At 34.0% G+C, this 18,962-nt stretch overlaps 1 protein-coding gene across 4 annotated transcripts in view; it reads left to right on the forward strand.

The window, feature by feature from the left end:
* Positions 1-18,962, forward strand: part of Csmd3 (CUB and Sushi multiple domains 3) — a 926,836-nt gene that overhangs the window by 649,273 nt on the left and 258,601 nt on the right. For all 4 annotated transcript variants that reach the window (XM_042673149.1, XM_042673151.1, XM_042673150.1 and 1 more), the window contains 2 exons: positions 5,966-6,135; positions 11,728-11,884. In XM_042673149.1, coding sequence (XP_042529083.1) covers positions 5,966-6,135; positions 11,728-11,884 — 327 coding nt within the window. The remainder of the gene's footprint in view (positions 1-5,965; positions 6,136-11,727; positions 11,885-18,962) is intronic.

Genomic DNA, 18,962 nt, shown 5'->3' on the forward strand with positions numbered 1-18,962 from the left:
TCAGTCATTGTTTCTTTGATCCATTTTCAAATTTGCTTCCCTCAGTCTTTTCTGAACACTCACAATTAAATCGTATGTTCCCCACACTATATGCTTTATTTCATTGAATACAAAATGTGGACTTTTCTTTTGTACTTAAAAGTTCTGTAAATTTTCCAATTCTCTTCCATGCCCAGTACATAAGAATAATTCAATAAATAGTAAATCAATTATTTTCTAAATCAGAGAACATCATCATCTGTATCTAGTTGTTTCAAATGCTTGAGAATACTATCTTCTGTGGTTTCCCTCCCACCCCCCAAATAAATGATCCTGTACCAGTGACCCTATAGCTTAAATGTGATTTTTATTTTCATTTATATCTCATAAAGTGTTCCTTTTACCTTCTGTCTAAAATCTTTGTCTTTGCCATAAGTCAGATATCTGTGACTAATCATGAGAGCTTCATCCTTTCAGTGTGACTATAGCAGAGATAATTTATCTTTCCTTTAAAAAAAAGTACTTTGAGATTTAGTCTCACAATGTTGCTCAGGTTGGCATGGGAATTCTGAGTTCAAGTGATATTTGTGCTTCACTCTTCCAAGTCGCTAGAATTAATGTTATTTACCATGGTACCTGGTACCAAGATAATTTTTTCAGCATTTCTTTTCCACTAGAATGTCTAAGACTCTATTCAAAGTCCTCTTTTTCCTAGATAATTGAAGTCACTTTATGAATCCTTATCTTTGTGGAATTGAGTGATGATCCTTCTTTCTTCCAGTTAGCTATTCTGTTGTTAGAGTCTTCCTTAGCTAATTTCAATATCCAATCAGAATTTGCGTTTTCCCATATGCTTGGTTAAAATTCACAGTGCTATTCATACTACAACAAATCTGTTGAAGTGTCGATGTCCCTGCTAAGCTAAACATTTATGACAATGCCTGTGAGATACCAGTTCATTTATTTCATACACCACAACAACCATTTGGTACTGGAAAGAACTGAATCTGTTATTATTGTTCTTTATTAGGACCTTCATTTTCTTCTCCAATCACATCTATTGGGACCAGAGATGTTACTTGCATACAAAATCAATCAATCAATCAATCAATCGATAAAACCAGTCATAAAATTAACACCACCTCTTCCCCAAGCAAGTTCAAACTTTCAGAGTAGGAGAATAAGGCCAAAGGCTGTCAGGAGAAAATGATTGCATTACAGGATCCATGGGAGAAAAAAATAGATAATGGTTAGAAATGTGGGCTATAGTTACATCAAAATGATCTAGTTTGGTATTTTCTATACTATGACTTGCTTGTGGTGTATTTTAAGCAGAAAAAGCAAGGCAGGATTTATACTTTGATGATATCCTTATATTTCTCTATTATATAAAATGGCTAGAACTCTGATCAATGTTTACTTGGGCATCTAGTCAAATTGTGAAGAGTGTGCTTTTAATTTCAATGAAGGAAGTTTATACCTGTCAAGTATTCATTCTACTAGGAATAAGAGAAGCTAGTTTCTGGTATATTTCTTCTATTTTTTATACTTCATTATTTTTTGGCAGTCTTACTATTAAGGCCTTGAGTTTGCTAAGCAATCACTGTACCTCAAGAGTTACACCCCATGTAGTCTTTTCATTATTTTTAGATAGTGGCTTGTGTTATGCCTTGGTCGGTCTAGGCATCTGCGATTGTATCCAAAAGTTCACTGAAATGGGAACTCAAATAGCTTTTTGCCTGAATTGGCCTCCAATATAACCCTCCCACTTGTTTTTTCTTTCATAGTTAATTGGAGATGTCTTTCAAACTGTGATCCTCAGATTTCAGCCTCCTGAGTAGCTAGGAGGTGTGAGCTAACAGGTGTGAGGCATAAGCATCCAGCCCTTTTTTTTTAACTGATTTTGCTCATTAGGGATTACGCCTTGCTCTGTTTATGAAAACTGTTCAATTACTTTAATCATAATAATTTCAATCACAAATTATGCTCTAGATGAATTTGCAAGATCTTTAACTTTTTTCAGATAAATACATTTTTAGAACTGGAAAGACATCTTTAGAAACAAGATAAATACCCAAATTATTTTTACATTTTTTTCTCAGATATATGTGGCACAATGTCAACATTCTAGTTACAGTTAAAGTATTTATAATGATACTTTTCATTTCGTGAGCTTTTGTGCACCAATCAACATAAGAGTAATTGTCCAACAGGCACTATCTACATATTCTGTCAATAAGCACATATAACACATACACCCATAGATAAACACACAAATGTGCACACAAACACATAAATATACAGAGAAACACACACATACACACACATACATATGTATACAATATATCCCTAGGAGGAGGGAGGAATTGTTCGCTCCATTATAATAATAAATGTATTGATGGAATAAATAACTTAACCAGATCTATAAAAGTCAAGAAGATATAAACCTGGATTCTAAGTTTTTGACCTTCAAAGCCTGAGTTCTCAACAAATGTATCCATATTTTGCATCTGAGAATGCCTTTTCAAAAATTTGCAATTCTATCAAATGATTGAAATGTTTGGGTTCCTTCCCAGTCATTGAACCGATGCTATACAGCTGGGTTCTGGATTGTGAGTGTAGTGAGAAGCTCTTATTTTTATGATTCACAAATACACCTGTATTCTAATAAGCTATCAGAAAGAATGGGAAAGGGTCAATGTTCCTTTTCCACTAAAGTAAGATCACAGAACATCATGTTGTACCAGACCCAATGAGTTTCTCAGCAATATGCAGAGGTACAGATGAGAGAGAAGTAAATAATTGACTCTGCAAAGTATCATTAAATAATTAGCAGATTACAAAAGTTATAATCTCACCACTGGTTCCTGAAACACACTACCAGAGTGACTTAATTTCAGATCCATTTTGCTCTTTTAAATTGTATTGTTTCTATCATTTTGTTCCAATGCTGGTCAACTTGTTTTGCTACTTTGATTGCATAAAGGAATAAACATTTGGTTTTATTTTAAGTACATTTATGCCACATTAAAATAAAAGTAATTGAAGTCCATATTGGGAGACTGTAAGTTTCTCTTTGTTTGTTCAGGTCCTCATGTAATTAGTTGGTGGTTAACATCTTGTCAAGCATACATACTAGCTTTTCACATGATAAAGATAGTTCACTGACCAATGCTTCTTGTTTATTTTCCTCATTTTGTTTTATTTTTATTAATATTCCGGCATGTAAAAGGTGAAGCAATTCATTATCATTCACCTTCTTGTCTCCTTCTTATGCCTCTTCCATAAATCATCATTTTAAAATCTTATTTCTAGGAAATAATAGCATGTTTCTTTTCTTTTTAGTTAAATCTTTGGAAATACAAATCTTCCATTCTGTGGTATGAGAATTAAACAAGTAAGCAGATAAGACAGAAATCTGAGTAAACTGAATTTCTGAAACTTTTTTTTGTTTTTGTTTGTTTGTTTTTTGTTTTTATTTTTGTGGGTTTTTTTTTTCATTTTTGCCAGTCAGGGGGCCTGAACTCTGGTTCAGGGTGCTGTCCCTCAGCTCTTCAGCTCAAGGCTAGCGCTCTACTTGAGCCAGTGCCACTTCTGGCTTTTTCTGCTTATGTAGTGATGAGGAATCTAACCCAGGGCCTCATGTATGCAAAGGAAGCGCTCTACCACTGAGCCACTTTCCCATCCCTGTTGCTAAAGCTTTTTAAAATCACTATAATTTAAATTTGAGCTTTGTTGCCTGAGAAATTTTGTTTCCAATAAGGTGCTAGTTACTACCACAACTTTGTCCATACAACATATATCATATAACCCAGCAGCTTAGGCTACATTATGAGAATGTTTAATCTCAAACTATTTCTTTAGCATAATTTTACTTACTTACTTACTTACTTATTTATTATTTTTTGCTGTGCTATGTTTTGAACTTTGGTTCTTATGTTTGCTAAGCAAACACTGAAGAATCATGTTCTTACCTCAATTTACTGATAGTAATTTTTGAGACACAGTCAATCTACCTGTCTAGGCATTGCAGAGACAATTATGTTATGTTTTTCTATCCCTAAGATAACAGCTCTTCGATTAGAAAGTATCTTATGAAATTTTCTATCCATTATAGCCTCAAACCAAACTCCCAACCATTTCAATCTCTAAAGTAGTAAAGAGCCAGACACTGGAACATCATGTCTGTAACCCTAGCTACTCAGGAGGTTAAAATCAAAAGATCACTTTGGAAGCCAGCCAGGGCAGAAATGTTCCACCCAGATTCTTATCTCCAATTAACCACTAAAAAAGTAAATAAATAAAGTGGAGCTGTAACTCAAAGTGGTAGAGTGCTAGCTAGCCTGCAGAAGAGAAGACCCCAGGAAAGTGCCCAGGCCCTGACTTCAAGTCCTATGATGGAAAAACAAGCAAGCAAACAACCACAACAACAAGTACAGCATGTGTGTGTGTGTGGGGGGGGGGGGGGTTGGTAAGCAGTAAATATGACAAGGCTGAGCTTCCGGCATCTATCTAGTTCATAACATTTATTTTAATTGAGACTATTTCTTAGTGGATTTTGAATATTGTGTAACTTTTCAGAGATGATGTAGTGTTTAGTTGTGCTATTGAGCTCCAGAACTGGGATAAAAAATGGTCAAAAATATTTTAAGTAAAAATAAAATGATCAAATTAGAATAAGGTTAAAAATTAATCTCTTAGCCAGGAGCCGGTGGCTAAGTAATCCTAGCTACTCAGGAGGCCGAGATCTGAGGATCACTGTTCAAAGCCAGCCGGAGCAGGAAAGTCTGTGAGACTCTTATCTTCAATAAAACACTAGAAAACCGGAAGTGGTGCAGTGGCTTAATTGGAGAGCACTTGCTTGAGCTGAAGAGCACAGGGACAACGCCCAGGCCCAGAGTTCAAGCCCCACGACCGACCAAAAAAACAATAAAAAAAATTAATCGCTACCCTTTACCACCACGTCCCTTATCTTCCTATTTCACTCTCTTTACCTCTCTCTTTTTACTAGTGATATGGATTTTGAACTCACAGCCGTGTACTTGCTAAGCACAAACTCTACTGTTCAAACATGCCTACAATCCTTTTTTTTTTGGGGGGGGGGGGGGTCCGGTCATGGGGCCTGAACTCTGGGCCTGGGCGCTGTCCCTCAGCTCTTCAGCTCAAGGCTAGCGCTCTACCACTTGAGCCACAGCGCCACTTCCGGCTTTTTTCTTTTTGCTTATGTGGTGCTGAGGAGTCGAACCCAGGGCCTCATGCATGCAAGGCAAGTGCTCTACCACTGAGCCACCTTCCCAGCCCCCTACAATCCTTTTTTTAATGGAACTAGATTTTGTGTGTGTGTGTGTGTGTGTGTGTGTGTGTGAGAGAGAGAGAGAGAGAGAGAGAGAGAGAGAGAGAGAGAGAGAGAGAGAGAGAGAGAGAGCGCCCTGGCCACAGACATACCTGGACTCGACTCCAATCTTTGTATTTTTCATTTCCCACTACAGCTAGTATGGTAGTTATATATTATTATACACATATCACATATGAGCTGAACATCCCAAATCTATATTTGGAATGGCATCAAACTATGACCCTGCCCAGTCTTACCTTGCTCTTAGCTTTGAATATAGATATGAACACCATTCCTTAGACACTTTATATACTTAATAGGAATCTACAGATTTCAGAAAAATACTGGAAATCTTTTACTCTCCTCCATTTCCAAGTTCTCCTTCCAACCAAGGAAAAAAACCATAATATTTCGTAATAATTACTGTTTACTTATGTCTGTCATTAGTATGCATCCTCTCCATAGGCAGTAATTGGTCCTTCTCATGTGCTATTAGAGGAAGAAGTAAGTCATTTGATACATAGACATTACTTACATTGTTTTGTATTAGAAGCTAGGTTGACTATTTTGTATTTACACCAAACATGACATTAGTTGAAAATCTTGATGCCTTCTCTTAAACTGCACTTCAATGTTTTGTTTTACCTACAGCTGAATGTGGCGCGTCTGCAACAAACAATGAAGGAATTTTGCTCTCTCCAAATTATCCACTCAACTATGAAAACAACCATGAGTGCATTTATAGTATTCAGGTTCAAGCAGGAAAAGGAATCAATATTTCAGCCAGAACATTTCATTTAGCACAAGGAGATGTTCTTAAGGTAGGTAAACTTAGACATATTTGCATTTTCATTGTTTCAGTCAGCTACACACCAGCAAATATATTGTCTGTTTATCTAGCTTTAAGTTCATTCTTTTATTCATATGTGCATATTGTTATTTACTGCCATGCTTCTATTATAATTTTAATTGAAGTAGAATGTGTTGCAACCAATGTTTATTCATAAGAAAAGGTAAAATTTAATTTTATGATACATGAATTTTTATGCTTTGATAATAGCAAAATAAAACTTTCCTGAAAAATATCTCATCCAATAAACATTATATGTAAAATTTAATGAAAACACTAATGGTCCATTCTTTACAAAAAAAAAGTGTAATTATATATTTGTATTTCATATCTATTAAGTAGCATTATATCTGTTGAGATAGAGAGAATGCTTTGTATTCAGCACTGCTAATTTCATAAATGCATAAATTAACAAATAAATGTCTATAAGTTTTTAAGTATTAAGTTTAAAGTTTGTATCCAAGTGACCATGGATCATTCCTATCATCCTAGCTATGTAGGAGACTAAGATCTATAATTTGGCCAGGTGTAGATAGCATCATTGATCTTCATCTCAGTATGTGGGAGGGTGAGGTGGGAGGTAAGTCTGGGCTACACAGTGGATTCCAGAACAGTGTTCACTATTTTAAACAACCATTTCTCAAAAACAAGTAAGATAAAATATAATCACAATTTTAACAGTAATATTGTATGAACTATTGCTGAAAAGTATTACAGGAGCTGGGTGCTGGTGGCTCACACCTGTAATCCTAGCTATGCAGGAAGCTTAGATCTGAGGATAGTGGTTCAAAGCCAACCCGAGCAGGAAAACAATCTTATCCCCAATAAACCACCAGAAAACCGGAAGTGGTACTGTGGCTCAAGTGGTAAAGTGCTAGCCTTGAGCTGAAGAGCTCAGGAACAGTGCCCAGGCCAGAATTCAAATCCCAGGACTGAAAAAAAAAAAACAAGTATTAAAGGTACATTGTAATCAAATAACAATTAAATTAACTGATAATTAGATTCTATAAGAACCAGAGCAATAAATAGAGCTTTTAATTTCCTAATTATTTTAACAATTCTTTTGAGGTATTACATACAATTTCTATAAGGCTATTGTTCTAGAACAGCCTACTACAGTTGGCCATATCACTTCAGGCTAAAAGTCAGAATGGATTCACTTTTGTTTAAGATCCAAGCCTCAAAATAAAACCAAGTTTTTTTCTGTGAGTTTTTTGTAAAACTAAGAGTCAAAGTGACACTCATATTTGCCAAATCCTGGAAGATCAGTTGGCATGAATGGGGGTTATTTGCCCTAATGGTTATTTGTATGAACTAACCTGAATTGGATTTACATTAAGCAACTCAGATTATTTTTATTTTTCTATCAGAATTTCTTCATTTTACAAGAAAAATAATTTCCAAATGATCTAGCTGGCTTTTTTGTCTTTTGTTTGTATATTTTTCAGACTTTCTTGGCTACAAAGGCAATCTCCCTATGAATGAAGTATTGCTTGAGTCTAGCACAGAGGAACTGCAACTATTTTGTGGTGTTGTTGTTTTGTCCTTTAGCAGAGGTTATTCACATATTAGTCATATCTCTGTTATGGAAATACTATATCACCATGCATGTCTACTGAACTCCATGTGCAGAGATTATATCACATGGATAGAAAGGTTAATTCCCAGTACAAAGGCTGTGTACCACAGAATTCAGCAAGCACAGCATGTAGATATGGCTTAATTTTGTTTTGCTCATTATCTAGATTTAAGTAGAAATTGGTTGTATGGGTTGTGTCTCTAAGTGTTATACTATGAGTAGCACTAACATTTTTGTCCAGTATTTTAAAACTACATATAATTAGCACAGAAGTTGATCATATTATTAGCATATAAGTAAAATTCTGATACAATCATGCATTTAATGCTGTACTTTCCAATGATTAACATAAAAAAGCAAGATTTAATTAGGAACTTCATTTTATTCTCAGTTAGAATCATAATTTACATATATAAACTTGAGAAAAATAATGAAAGCATTCTAATAGAACTCATTAGTGATGTGGCACTTATAATAATGAATATTGCATATTTATTATTAGTTGAAATAATGACTTCTTAAAATCAGAGATGGAAAATAAGAGTCTATGGGCCAATTTTGGTTTGGCACCTGTTTTTACTTTACAAGAGATGGTGTTTTCTGATATTGCTTAGACTGATTTGGATCTGATTTGAGGCTGATCTTGATCATCATCTTGATCTTGATTGTCATCTTGATCTTGATCTATACTCAAGGAATCCTTTTTGATCATCCTCCTAATTAGCTGGAACTATAGGCATGTGACACTGTGCGTCTTCAAAATTGTTTTGTAAATAAAATTTTGGCTGCTTCTGAGCTTCATTTGCAGGATGGAGCAGAGGTGACAAGGGTAAAATTACCCCATAAGGCCCAAATGATCTGACCTTTTCAAAAAAATAGAAAAATATTTTAAAGTTTATATTCTTAATATCAACAAAAGTGATATTTTTAAAAAGCCTTACAAGTGGATGTATACAGTTACCAAATTTGTTTTACAGCTGGATGAAGATTTTTCAGGATTTCTAAAATCTCTCGTACTAATCACAGACATTTGTCAAATCTTCTGTTGTTTACATTCCTTACTCACCTCCATACTAAGGGTTAGGAAATTAATAGTTTTTCATAAACCACTTAACCTTAATATGGAGTTGAGGTTTTAACTGTGTTTTATCATCAAACCTCCTGAAGAGTCCACCTTTACTAAATTAGAGTAAGACATATTGCATAGCTGTTTCAAAAACTTGAATCATTGAATACAAACAGAAAGTCTGTGCTATGTTTGATACTAATTTTAGGAAGAATATAGTATTTCTATAGAATAGAGCACTTTCATTTAACAATTACATTTTTTAAATTTGAGCAACTAATTAACTTCTAATTAAAAATTATATTTAAATTCCCAGTTCAGTGTATAAAACAAATAAAAAAAGTTAAAAATTCTAATATCTAAAAGGAGAAATGGTATGGAGATTTGAATTGTTATCTATAAGTATAGATGTAATTTCTTTTTCCCTCTTTTTATTTATTTTCTGATTTTAGAAATAGATGACACCTTCTTTTAGTCCTCATTAACAAACAATTAATAATTTATCTTCTAGTAACACATTTATGAAATGTTGATCATATATTTATGGAGTGTTAACAAGGACTTTGTCCTTAATAGATTTAATCTGCAGAGCATATTTAATTTTAGGTCTTAATCAGGTTCAAAAATTAAAACATGACAGTGTCAAGTTTTAATTCTTGTGTAGGACAGCCACATAAATTTCAGCCCTTAAGCTTACTAGACTCTCACAAAAGAATGTCATTAACATCACAGATATTTTCAATACTTTTAATCTAGGGCTTCAAAGTATTTCCTTATAATTAAAAAGGAGGGGCTGGAGAGGTGGCTCAGTGGTAGAGCACTTGCCTTCCATGCCCGAGGCGCTGGGTTCGATTCCTCAGCACCACATAAGCAAAAAGAAAAAAAGCCGAAAGTGGCGCTGTGGCCCAAGTGGTAGAGAGCTAGCCTTGAGCTGAAGAGCTGAGGGACAGCACCCAGGCCCAGAGTTCAGGCCCCATGACCGGACCCCCCCAAAAAAAATTAAAAAAGGAAATGATGCTGGATATCTATCTATATATACCAGTCAAATACACTATAAGGTCATTGAATATTTTTTTAACTGATTGACTTTAGACAGAGAGAGACTAGTACTGTTTGCTGTTAGGAATTCAATGATCCTGTTGGTCTAATCTGCAAACTTACTTCTTTGTTTGTCTCTTAGTGTCATCTTCCTATCTATGGTAGTAAAAATAAATGAATAAAAGTATAGGAACCTAAAGGGAACCTGACAGATCTGTATATCATTTACAAGTACAGAGAGCAGAAAAGTACTTGTCATTTTATACTTTAGAATTTCTAGGTAGAAACAGTTTGGGTAATAGGATTAGAAGAGAATACTATAGATCCTGATGAAGAGAAAAGCTACATTTCTGTAGCATGTGAAATTCAACAGTCATGTTGTGGTCTTGCCTGTGTTGGAAATAAAAATATAAATCTTCCAGTGTCTAGAGATAAATGAATGCACACTTAATGAACTGTGTAAACAAGAAAGTAAAGATCAAGTTCAACACTTAAAACAGACGGTGTGCCTTAATACCCAGATAGAAAAGAGTTAAAAGAGAAGATCTAATTTTGAAAATAATGTTAAGTACATTCTTAAAACAATGTAATTGGTGTGTTCTCTCTATATATATCTCTCTCTTTCTCTCTCTCTCTCCCTCCCCTCCTCCCTTTCCCTCTCAGAAAAAGATATTCTAGTGATCGAGCCATAATTTTGAAATTTAAGACTTAAGTAAAAGATTAAAAAAAAGATCTTGGTGACTGAAAAAAAAATCTGATTGTTACTATGAAATTTCCAGTGAAAGCTTGTTCATAAGACACAGGAAAAAAGAACTGGATAAATTTTATAAGAGAAAATTACAATAGATTTGGAATATAATTATATAAATAATAGACATTTCTGTTAGAACTGTGTTGTGTGGTGAGGAGCAGTAAAAGACAAATAATTTAATAATCTAATCCTCATTTTTTTTTCTCAGTTGAAGAACTGAAGTCTACAGATACAATAAAAAAAATTCCAATATTTTAGCTAAAAGGTTTTGACACTAAAATTGATCAAGGTACTTTGAGAAAATGAAACATTGTATATTTGTTTATTATGTAGAATATTGCAAAAAAGTCTGTTAATTTTAAGAAAACAATTTATCAGAAGAAAGATATGATAAGCAGACCAATAGTCTAACTTAGGCATTCCATTTTCTCTACCACCAAAAACAAATTTGAAAAGGACATGTTATCTCTTCAAAAGAATGGGAACATGAAAGGTTGTATGGGAGGTTGTCAAATTTTCTGTATGGTTTTGTCTTTCCTTCTCAAAGCATTTACCTCTCTTTTAACTGAGTTTTTTGTTTTGTTTTGGCTATTGCCAAAGAAGAATATAGGGCCTCACCTCTACTGAGTACAGCAAGTACTGTACAATGAGCTAAAAGCCCAGCCACTAGCAATATATTATGAATAGCAAAAACAAAAATATTAAAGAACTTGAGTAAATTGGAGAGACTTTAACAGAAATTATAAATTATAGATTAATTTATGCTAATTGTGTCATGAGAAAAGTGTTTGGTTACCTGAGGAAGCTGCAGAGAACTGATTAACCATTCTTGGAAACCAATATTAATATAGGTACTCTAAGATTATTGTTGACACAATAACAAAGTTATATAACCTAAATGAAGTACATTTTGGAATTTAATAAGCTTATAATTTAAAAAAACATCCAAATGAATTCTTAATTAACTTTATATTTGTAAAACAAATAAATTTAATTGTTGAATAGTATGTGCTGACATGATTCATTAGGAACAATTTAATAATTTTCTCTTCCTCATGGATATGAACACACGGGTCTGTATTGACTATGATAAGAATATTTACAATTTGATTGTAAATATATTTTGCAGATATATGATGGAAAAGATAAGACAACACATTTACTAGGGGCTTTTACTGGCGCATCTATGAGAGGACTGACCCTTAGCAGTACTTCTAATCAGCTCTGGCTAGAATTTAATTCCGACTCCGAAGGTACAGATGAAGGCTTTCAACTTGTCTATACCAGTAAGTATTTTAGAAAAATAATGTAAATAACAATGCTGAATGTTTCTTAATAATAACAGTGTATTAATAATGATGAAATGATATCTCATACTTAATTGTGAATTTTTAATTTTTATATGCTTTTTATTGTGAAAATACCTTATAGAGGGGTTACAATTACATGGGCAAGATAATGAGTACATTTCTTATCAAGCCTTGTTGCCTCCTCCTTTGTTTCCCCTTCCCATCCCTTCCTATCTCCCCCCTCTCACATCCCCCACCTGCCAAAGTTGTAAAGTTTGTTTTTCCATGTAACAACTTGTACATCTTATTGTTGCAATGGGTCCACCTGTATCCCTATTTAAACCACTTGTTTTTTCCCTTTCCCTCCACAAATTATAACAATATCAAATACAGTGAATGCAGGGATTATACCATGGGGGAGGGACATGCAAAGCAACAAAGAAATATGTTAGAAACAATCACATGAAAGAATAAAACATTTGAATACTTATCTTGGGGTTCATTTCACATAACATCAACTTATCTGACTGTTTTTGCTTGTCTCAGACTTATACTAGTTATTCAAAATAAGGAAAATCATGGGACCTATGTTTCTTTGGGCCTGGCTTACTTCACTTAGTATAATTTTTTCCAAGTCTTTCCATTTCCTAACAAATGGGGCAATGTCATTCTTTCTGATGGAGGCATAGAATTCCATTGTGTATATATACCACATTTTCTTGATCCATTCATCTACTGAGGGGCATCTGGGTTGGTTCCATATCTTAGCTATGGTAAATAAGGCTACAATAAACATAGTTGTGCTGGTAGCTTTAGTGTGGTCTTGTTTGTAAACATTTGGGTAAATGCCCAAAAGTGGGATTGTTGGGTCATAGGGGAGCTCTATGTGGAGTTTTTTGAGGAACCTCCATACTACTTGAACAAGTTGTTGAACAAGTTTACACTCCCACCAACAATGCAGTAAGGTTCCTTTCTGTCCACATCCCCTCCAGCATCTTTTGTTATTAGAGTTCTTGATTATAGACATTCTAACTGGGGTGAGGTAGTATCTCAATGTTGTTTTGACTTGCATTTCTTTTATGGCTAGAGAGGTTGAGCATTTCTTCATGTGTCTATTGGCCATCCTTCTTTCCTCTTCAGAGAAGTTTCTCTTTAAGTCTTTAGCCCACTTATTTATTGGGCAGTTGTTTCTTTGAGGATTTGTTGTTTGGGGATTTAATTTTTTGAGTTCCAGGTATATGAATTTTGAAATTTATAACATCCTTCCTCATATCTAATTTTTTTGTCCATGAGAATTCCAAAAGTTAAAGATAAAGGAGCTATTACTGACCACAGCTGAAACCACCAAAGTTCGGAGAGATTAAATAATTTATAGAGTTTGAGTTTACCTATTTATATAGGCTTTAAGTGGCACAACACTCCCCCAGAATACCCAAGTACAAGTAAACATTTTAACAGCTGGAAATTTAGTGTCATTGTAGAATGGATGCAATGCTTGTGTAATGTATACAACTGATTGGGTATTAATGATAACTTCACAGTTTAAGTTAATAAGTAGCAGAAATTCTTCTTTATTATACTTTGGAGTCAAAATGTTTTATTAAATACATATACCTTTAAATTTTTATGGTAATATCATATAATCAGACAAATAATAAATTTCCAAGACAGAATTAAAGGCAGGTGGGTTAACAAATTGTTACATATTACCAGTACCATCATATAAATAATGAAATAATTGCATTAAGGAAGAAAATTTATGTATATATATCTGTATTTAAATTCATATATATGGATATATATGGTATATACACATTCAAATATATATATATATATATGTATGTGTGTGTGCATGCACACGTGTGTACCCACACATACATAAAGGGAGAGAGAATTACTGCTCCTTTTTATCAGCAAAATGCAGTAAATCAAGTTCTAGTTATTTAACATTTGAAACTCAATGGATTCAACATATTCAAAAACCATACATTTACATGTAAATTAAAAGTTTTAACATGCTTATGCTATTCTTCCCAAGGAAACTTTTTGTCATGTAGTACTTTAAAATCTAAATGTGCCTGCGGAGGAGCCTGAGATCAGAGGATCATGGTTCAAAGCCAGTCTGTGCATAAAAGTACTTGAGACTCTTATTTCCAGTAATTCCCAAAAACCAGAATTGGTGCAGTGGCTCAAGTGTAGAGGGCTAGCCTTGAGCTTAAGATCTCAGGGGTAGCACATATGCCCAGAGTTCAGGCCCTAGGACCAATAAAAATAGATAGATAGATAAAATCTAAATGCTTCATTACCAGTCTAATTTATTAGTACCATTTCTTGAAGGTATGTTTTGTAACAGATTATTTTAGCTTTAAAGTTACCCAAATTTCATTCAGTAGAAGGGAATTGATGACCATCCATTCAGACCTAAAATATATTGTTTTGATGGATTATAGTATTGTTTTATCAAAAGCTCACCTGGTAAATATCCAGGATGCTCATATCTCAGGTGGGTATGTCTGGGTTCAGATGTTCTTGTGTTACTACCATTGTACATTAATTGCCTAAAAGAATCTCTGAGGCAATATCTACTATTTGGACTTTATATGTATTTGGATTTCCTTAGTCTCCAAGTTTTGTAACTTCAAGTGATTTGGTATTCTACAGAGAACATGGGGATTTCAAATTTTATATTCACATTACAGATGGGCATTAGCTAATTTGTGATGCCTTTTCTGGAGTTCTAGCTTATAAATTTACTTCAAATTATCCTATTTAAACACTTTAATTTAGTTACCAGCTTGTTGCTGGCAGTGTTAGCCATGAAAACTAATCAAATGACCTATTCACTTTAGCTTTATTCTTAGTATATAATTTATTTAATGCAAAGTCAAGTAGAAAATAAGTAAATTATAAGAGAACACAAGATAGTCCATGTAGTTACATTACCTATAAACCACTTAATGGATGCATTCACCATTTTTTTCTCTCTAAATTTTGGAAGTAACCAAGCAATTGAAGGAAGTATATTGGCGTATGATACAGTTCTACATATTCTAAGAAAAAATGGTTAATGATTCTTAAGTCTCTCTAATTTATACAGAAAATATTGAAGGCAATTTCATCATGCTAGAATAAGAGGGACATCATCAATATTTGCAAAGCTTCACATTGCATAAACTCTGTAAATTTGAACTTTAATTTGAGGTAGAAATGTACATGCTTCATAAAATTAATTTCTGTCAGGTTAATGGTCTAACTGTAAATATCAAAACTTTAAAGCATTTAGAGAATATTATGGAAAAAAATTTAAGGGAGAGAAAAAAATTAAACAAGATACACAGCAAAGCTCCGTTAATAATATGTGCTCTCCTGGCCTTTCTAAGGGATTTCTCGAAGAATAGAGAGTAAACATCTGACAACTATGTTTTGCAAATTCACTTGCTTACAAAGATCTGTTTAAATGGTGACAATTAGGAGTTTTGTGACAGCTGGAAGGCAGATTTATGAAGTCACTTTATTCCACCAGCAGCTGCAGGCAGGAGTTTGGGGCTGGCAGGTGTGTATTTGTGGCTGCAGCTTTCCTGAACTCGTAGATTTACTGAAATCCATTTGTGGTTTTCCCACTTCCAGAAACCATCAAAGACTGGTCTTTTCTTTAAATATCAGTTACTTCCTATACCTAGATGCCTGCTGTCAAATATTAGTTATTAATCACAAAAGAAATCTCATTGAAATAAAACTCACAATGAGCAAAAATGAAACACTTTAGAAGGGGAAATACATAACAGAAAAGATATACTGTCTTTAGTAAAGAAGTCTATAAATCAATAATAAAAATAAAAACAGCCGTCAAGAAGCATAGGCATAATACAGTTTCACAGTAGAAAAATTTCAGTGAATAAACAACATGCCAATAATTTAGGGAAATGCAGTGGAAAAGGTCATGTAGGAGAGTAATTATGCCATCTCTAGTAAATGTGTAAGAACTATTTAGAATATGCCAACAACACATCTCAGCCAAATTTCTGACCTAATTAATACACAGCCAAAGCTGAAGTACACCACAGTATAACAAAAGACAAATTTATGATGTTGAAAGTACTAATGGGAAAATCCAGGGACATTGGGCTGGAGTAACTCTCATTCTCTGCTTAATGCTCCAATCCTGCTTATTATTAGAAGACAGCTTTTACTAATGGAGGATATGAGCATCTTATTCATTCATTTGCTTTGTTACTTGTGTTACCAGCACTTGGAGGAACAAATATCTCCGCATAAATGTAAGGAAGCACGTTCTCTTCTAGATAATAACAATTGACAAATTCCCAGAATAATAAATGAATGGCATTACTTGGAGCTTTTTTACCAAGAACAGGAATACCTATAAATCCTAGTACATTATGCTTATAAATGTATTGAGAAATTATTTTGATACTGAGAGTAAATTACTAATCTTGAAATAGGTCAAGACAGAAGCTCATAAAATGTGACTGATTTGAGCACAAAAAGAATTTGGGCTTCCTGTATGGTTCAAACCCTATAGAAACACTTTTACCCGTACACAAAGAGAAATTGAAGTGTACGCTTTTTGTAACATTGAAATAATGTAAATGCTTATCACCTGGGGAATAACTGAATTTGTTTGGGATGTGTCTTTAATGGACTACTATTATGTAGCTAAAATATTTGAAATGTGTGCATGCAAGTATGCAAATTTATAAAATGGTAAGGATTATCTGAGGCCCAGTGGATCATAACTATAATCCTAGCTTCTCAACAGACTAAGATCTGAGAATTGGGGTAAAATAAGCAGGAGAGTCTCTGAGATTCTTCAATTAAATACCAGAAAAAACAAGCACAAAAGAATGAAAGAGAAAGCCATAAATGGAGCTGTGGCTCAAATGGTAGAGCACTAGAACTAAGTAAAAAGCTCAGATATAGCACTCAGGCCTTGAGATCAAGCATCAGAATGAACACAATAATAATGATTATAATAATAAAAATAAATAATAAAATATTAGGCAATAAAAATCCCTCAAGGCCGGGCACTAGTGGCTCAAGCCTGTAATCCTAGCTACTCAGGAGGCTGAGATCTGGGGATTCAAAGCCAGCTCAGGTAGAAATGTCCATAAGACTCTTATCTCCAATTAACCACCAGGAAACTGGAAGTGACGCTATGGCTCAGGTGGTAGAGCTCAGGTGGTTGAGCTGAAGAGCTAAGGGACAGTGCCCAAGCCCAGAATTCAAGACCTACCACTGAGAAACAAACAAACAAAAAAAAAGAAATAAAGAGAAAAAAGAAAGAAAGGGAAAAAGAGCCTTCAGGGAAAATTATAAAATAGATTTGATTATTCAAAAAGTATATAAACACTTGTAAAAATACACTGTAAATTACTCAGAATTATAAATATGTAGAAAAGTGTGTATAGGAGAATAAAATAACCATACTATATGTTGGCTCTCAATAGAGAAAGAGCAAAAATAGTACTTAGAAATAGTACTAATATGAGTATGGTAAAGTATTAATAGGTAAATAATCTGAATACATTTTAAATGATAATATAATTTGAAATATCTATGACAGAATACAAGAATTTGATAAAAATTTGATAGTTTGTTACATAATCTTTGTAATCTTGTAGCTTTCAAACCATATCTTGAAAACAAATTAGAAAACCCTAGAAAAATATGGAGATATCAGTTCAATACATTGAAGTTATTCAGAAATCAGTAGAACTTAGGTAATTTTTATTTAGACATTTAGAAATTTGCATTTTATCACAAGAGCTAGTGTATATTTGTATTATTTGATGTTTCACACATGTTTGTATTTAATTGCCAGTTTCAAATGTTTGAGCTCTCAAAGAATAGACTGGCAGCTGAACGTTTTGATAGAGATAAGACAGTTCTGAATATTTATGAAGAAGCAACAATAACACCACCAAATTAGATATAATTATGTTTTGCTCTGTGCCTTATACAGTATTGTCCATGCGCATTTTAATCTATAATAGAATATCTCCATTTTACCTCATCACCAGCAATTGCAAATCACATTTACAGAGTGTTCAAATTAAGGAAGGATGAATTTGGTAATAAATTTAAAGCAGAGCTTGATTCCCACATTTATTTTGAGAAGACATCTTCTTCTTTCTTCTTTTTTTTTTTTTTTTTTGCTGGTTGTGGAGCCTGAACTCTGGGCCTAGTGCTGTCCCTCAGAATTTCAGCTCAAGGCTAGCACTCTACCACTTGAGCCAAGGCACCACTTCCATCTTTTTCTGCTTAAAAGTGCTGAGGAATCGAACCCAGTGCCTCATGCAAGGCAAGTACTCTACCACTGAGCCACCTTCCCAGCCCTTGAGAAGAGATCTATAGCAAACCTCAAGACTTGCTTTATTTTGAATAGCAAAGTGAATATTCAACTCTGGTGGAAGGAAAATAAGCTCCTAATGTTTGAGAGAGCACTTTAAACATACTGTTAACTATGCATTCTTATTTCCTTTTCAGAGAAGTCTCTCTTTAACTCTTTAACCCACTTATTAATTGGGCAATGTTTCTTTGAGATTTGTTGCTGGGGGATTTAATTTTTTGAGTTCTCAGTATATTTTAGATATAAGGCCCTTGTCCGTTGTATGTCTAATGAAGATTTTCTCCCAGTCCATGGGCTTTCTACTGTTCTTACTAGCTATGTCTTTTGCCATGCAGAAGCTCTGCAGTTTCATGCAATCCCATTTGCCCAACCTTTCTTTTATTTGTTGTGTTTCTAGGTCTTTATTAAGAAAATTTTGGGCTGTCACAAGGAGCTCTAAAGTTTCTCCTATTCCTTTCTGTAATGTTTTCAGAGTGTTGGCTTCTATTTTGAGGTCTTTGGTCCATTGGGAGTTGATTCTGGTGCAGGGTGATATATAAGGTTCTAGCTACAGGTGTTTAACCAATTTTGACAGCACAATTTACTGAAGAGGCTGTCTTTCTTCCATTCTATTTTTTAGCTCCCTTATCAAAGACAAGGTGGCTATAGGTCTGTGGGTTCATTTCTGGGTCTTCAGTTTTATTCCATTGGTTCTCAGGTGTGTTCTTG

This window comes from Dipodomys spectabilis, unplaced genomic scaffold (genome assembly GCF_019054845.1).
Source record: "Dipodomys spectabilis isolate Male_0828 unplaced genomic scaffold, ASM1905484v1 ptg000783l, whole genome shotgun sequence".
Taxonomy (NCBI): domain Eukaryota; kingdom Metazoa; phylum Chordata; class Mammalia; order Rodentia; family Heteromyidae; genus Dipodomys; species Dipodomys spectabilis.